The 3,561-nt window shown below is 32.9% G+C and overlaps 1 protein-coding gene across 1 annotated transcript; it reads right to left on the minus strand.

The window, feature by feature from the left end:
* Positions 1 to 746: 746 nt before the first annotated feature.
* Positions 747 to 1,957, minus strand: LOC128866095 (apolipoprotein D-like). Its single transcript, XM_054106594.1, has 5 exons — positions 1,855 to 1,957; positions 1,660 to 1,771; positions 1,461 to 1,591; positions 1,161 to 1,333; positions 747 to 1,089 (listed from the first exon to the last, which is right to left on the minus strand). Exons 1-5 carry the CDS (start codon positions 1,860 to 1,862, stop codon positions 962 to 964), a joined length of 552 nt encoding a protein of 183 aa, XP_053962569.1. The 5' UTR covers positions 1,863 to 1,957; the 3' UTR covers positions 747 to 961.
* Positions 1,958 to 3,561: the final 1,604 nt, after the last annotated feature.

A 3,561-nucleotide genomic window follows, 5' to 3' on the forward strand; every position in this document is an offset into this window, starting at 1 on the left:
AATTCTCTGAATAGAATTATGGGCCCTATATTTGTAAGTGATAACTTAAGCTAAGATATCAATGAATGTTTGAATCATATAAACCCTAAAGATATGCATCATTTACTCTTAGTTGTCAAACTCGATTTCTACTGTTTTGCTACTTTGTTTTGCTGTTCCTTCGGATGCCAGGTTATCGCTTAATTATCCATTATGCAATTTTGCCAACTCCAGTTTTTATTGTTATTCTGCTTGGATAACATTCCACTTAGAAAGAAAAAGAATTACATTATAATTTACCTTGGTATCCTAAGGATTTTAAAAGGCTTAAATATCTTAAAAATAAGTTTAAATATACTAAAAATCATTTGTATTTCGTTAAAGGATTTCAACTATTAACATAAATGTGTCTATGATACTTAAATTAATAACATGGAGTTGAACATTAAAGCAAATCCTAAAACCTTCTGGAAATACATAAAATCTAGAAAGAGTATTGCCAGTGTTTCCACCGCCATCTTTTTAGATAGTAGTCAAGGGCGAAGCTGAAGTGAAGCGGTAAATTTATTTGCTGAGTTTTTTGAATCTAATTTTTTTGATGAAGAACTTGTTCTTCCGTGCGACTTTTCTTCTGACATAGATTACGTCTTGAGCTTTGGAGCTCTTTGTCTTTCTACTAAGGGTATTAGTAGTGTTTTATTTAAACTGAACAGGCTTATTTCCAGAAAAATTAAGGCGCGATTATCATAAAAAACATCCATTATATATGCGAAATTCATATGGAACATTTTAATTTTCAAGAATTTATTTATTTGATACTACATATATTTAGTAAGAAGTTATTTTTATCAATTCCAGTTGTTAAGAATTCATATTTATTTAGCTTTTTGCTTAACTGAATAGCCAGCTTATTCATAATTCCAAGCCAGTCCATTCAATTGGGGTTTTCCAGCATTTGGGAGAAATCATCAGAAGCTGCTGCTTAGCATTTGCTTTGATCCGTAACAGTCAATAGCGAGGGATCAAATCCACTTGAGCTCACAACATTTTTAGCCTTCGCCACAGTGGCAGCAGATGGTACTCGTTGGCGGGTAAGGATCCAAATCCACGCTAAGGAAAATCAGAAATATAAAACACTGAATTTAATCAATTCTTGGAATTTAATTTTCCATTCTACTTACTTTTATGTGTGTTGCCACTAGCGGGTTCGCAGGTGTAAACAACAGCGTAGCTAATGTAATCGGTGAACAAAACCCAAAAGTTGTTGGGAGTTACTTGACCAGAGTAGTGAATTGTGAACTTACCATTTGAAATTTGCGTGGCAGTAGCGACATAATCGCTGCTTTTGCCGGTACTGCAGAGCACAAAAAAAATGGAAAAGATAATATCAAAAGCTGAACTAATATCCCAAAGAGGACATGTTTTATGAAAAAGGTGCATATACGGTATATGCAGGTATATATTTCAATTGAATTACTTACGTTGGATCAACCAATGTATCCACCTTGTGCATCACATTTTTACTTTTTTGGGTGTGTACTGTTCTCACACACTTGGAGTTACCCTCCAAAGCAGAAGGATACTTGGCATATTCGTAAAAGGTGCCCATATACTGTATCGCAAACAGAAAACATTAATTTAGTATTTGACAAATGTACGCAACTGTTCACTTTTACTTACTGCATATAAGTTGAAGTAACTCTGTACTGCCGGACTTGGGCAGGCACCTTTAGATCGGATTTGTGCATTGGCAAGACCGAACAGGGCCAAGGCGATGATTGGAAGGATTGTCCTATATTGGTGCAAGTTACAAGCATTAGTTTAAATTTATAGATTGGTTTCTTGGGTTTCCCTTAAGGATTTTCTATTACTTACTTTTGCATGCCGTATACTTCGTGTAGTTTACTGGTTAAACTAATGTTTTGCTTGCACTGGTTGCACTTTTTATACCCTTAGTAACGAATTTATTCGATTATTTATTTTGTGGCCACCGCTACTCGTACAGTGTTCAGTTATAGACGGTCTGGTAGGTCAAAATATGCATTATTTTAATTCAGAAGTGAAATGGTATTGAATAGTTGTTGAAAAAATAGATGAAATTAAAACAAGAACTGGAATGAAAAAGTAATAACAATAAAAATGTTGAATACTAATTCTGTACATACCCATTAGGGTGTCCCAGGCTACAAGGGGGAATTTTTTTTTTTCGGAATTTCAATACGCATACCCTTTATTTTTTCCATTTGACTCTAAAAACTTAAATATAAAATATTATTGAGATCGGATGTCATTAACCCGTGCCGACTTGATGTCAAACTTTAAGTTTAAAAGTTAGTATGAAAGCTATAGGCTCACAATAGAGAAAAGTTTAATTGAATTTTTAGATAAATTAAATAAATAAAAATAAATAAAATATTTCGTATTTATTTTCTTTTTATTATAAAAGGGACATCAATCATCAAATTTTCTTTTCAAAGTTTGCTTTTTACAGACGGGATACCTGTCTGTGTTCTTGTACGGAACGTAATAAAAATTGTTTTTGCTCCTCTTGAACAGTGATCAAACCATGGAAGTCTTGCATTAAGGGGTTATATACCTTGTGGTCCGGTGAAATTAGCGAAAGTTGGGTTTTTTTTAAAGATATGTAGCAATAATTTTATTGTATAAACGTTTTTATTATTGGATATTACAATGTTTAAAGAAAAAAAAAGGCTTTGTTTGTGTAAAAATATTTAAAAATGGCGGAGTTATGGCGTTTTCCCCCAAGACCCTTTTTTTGGAAGAGGCTTGCGGTGGACGCGATTCAAGTCCACCAAGTCAACTGAAATCAAAAAATCGAAAAGATTTCATTAGTATAGGGTTATATCTTCTTAGTGAACGATCAATATATTAAATATTTTGATTTTTGTGAAAATAGGAACATGTTTTTAAAAAACTCCACTTCTACAGTCCTAAAATTGGCATTAAAAAATTCATATCTGCAAAATAAAAATTTATACATAAAAAGTTGATCGTTCACTAAGAGGCGACATCAATTACGAACAATTTAAAAAAAAAATTATAAAAATCGGTTGAATACTTTTTTTGCAATCGCGTCCACCGCAAAAGCATTTTTGGAAAAACACGTTTTTGAGATAATCGCGTTTAAAGTTTCAAGCGCCGCATGAGGCCGTACGCTCAGGACGTGACGACGCACAATTTAAAACGCTGTAACTTTCGATCTATTGCTCAGATCTCTATGAAATTTTTGGAAAATGTTCTCAAGGGATTGTACTTTACGATAAAGAAATAAAATTTATTTTGATTTTTTTGAAAAACACAAGGTATATAACCCCTTAACTTAACCACTCTTTCTGCCGTATCATTTAACTGATTTCAGTCCTAGAAGCTTATTTTTAGCTTGTAGAAACGAATCATTATTTGACAACGAAGAGGGGCACTTGTTCAGAAAACTGTCGTCAATCTGGAGTCGATTAAACAGGAACTTGCTTTTGACAAAGACGAAGTCATCAATGTTTTTCTCTGAAATTAAAACAGATAGATCAGTTATCAATTATACCTATTAGCAAACTTAGTAAAAGA

Source organism: Anastrepha ludens, chromosome 6, assembly GCF_028408465.1.
Source record: "Anastrepha ludens isolate Willacy chromosome 6, idAnaLude1.1, whole genome shotgun sequence".
Classification (NCBI taxonomy): domain Eukaryota; kingdom Metazoa; phylum Arthropoda; class Insecta; order Diptera; family Tephritidae; genus Anastrepha; species Anastrepha ludens.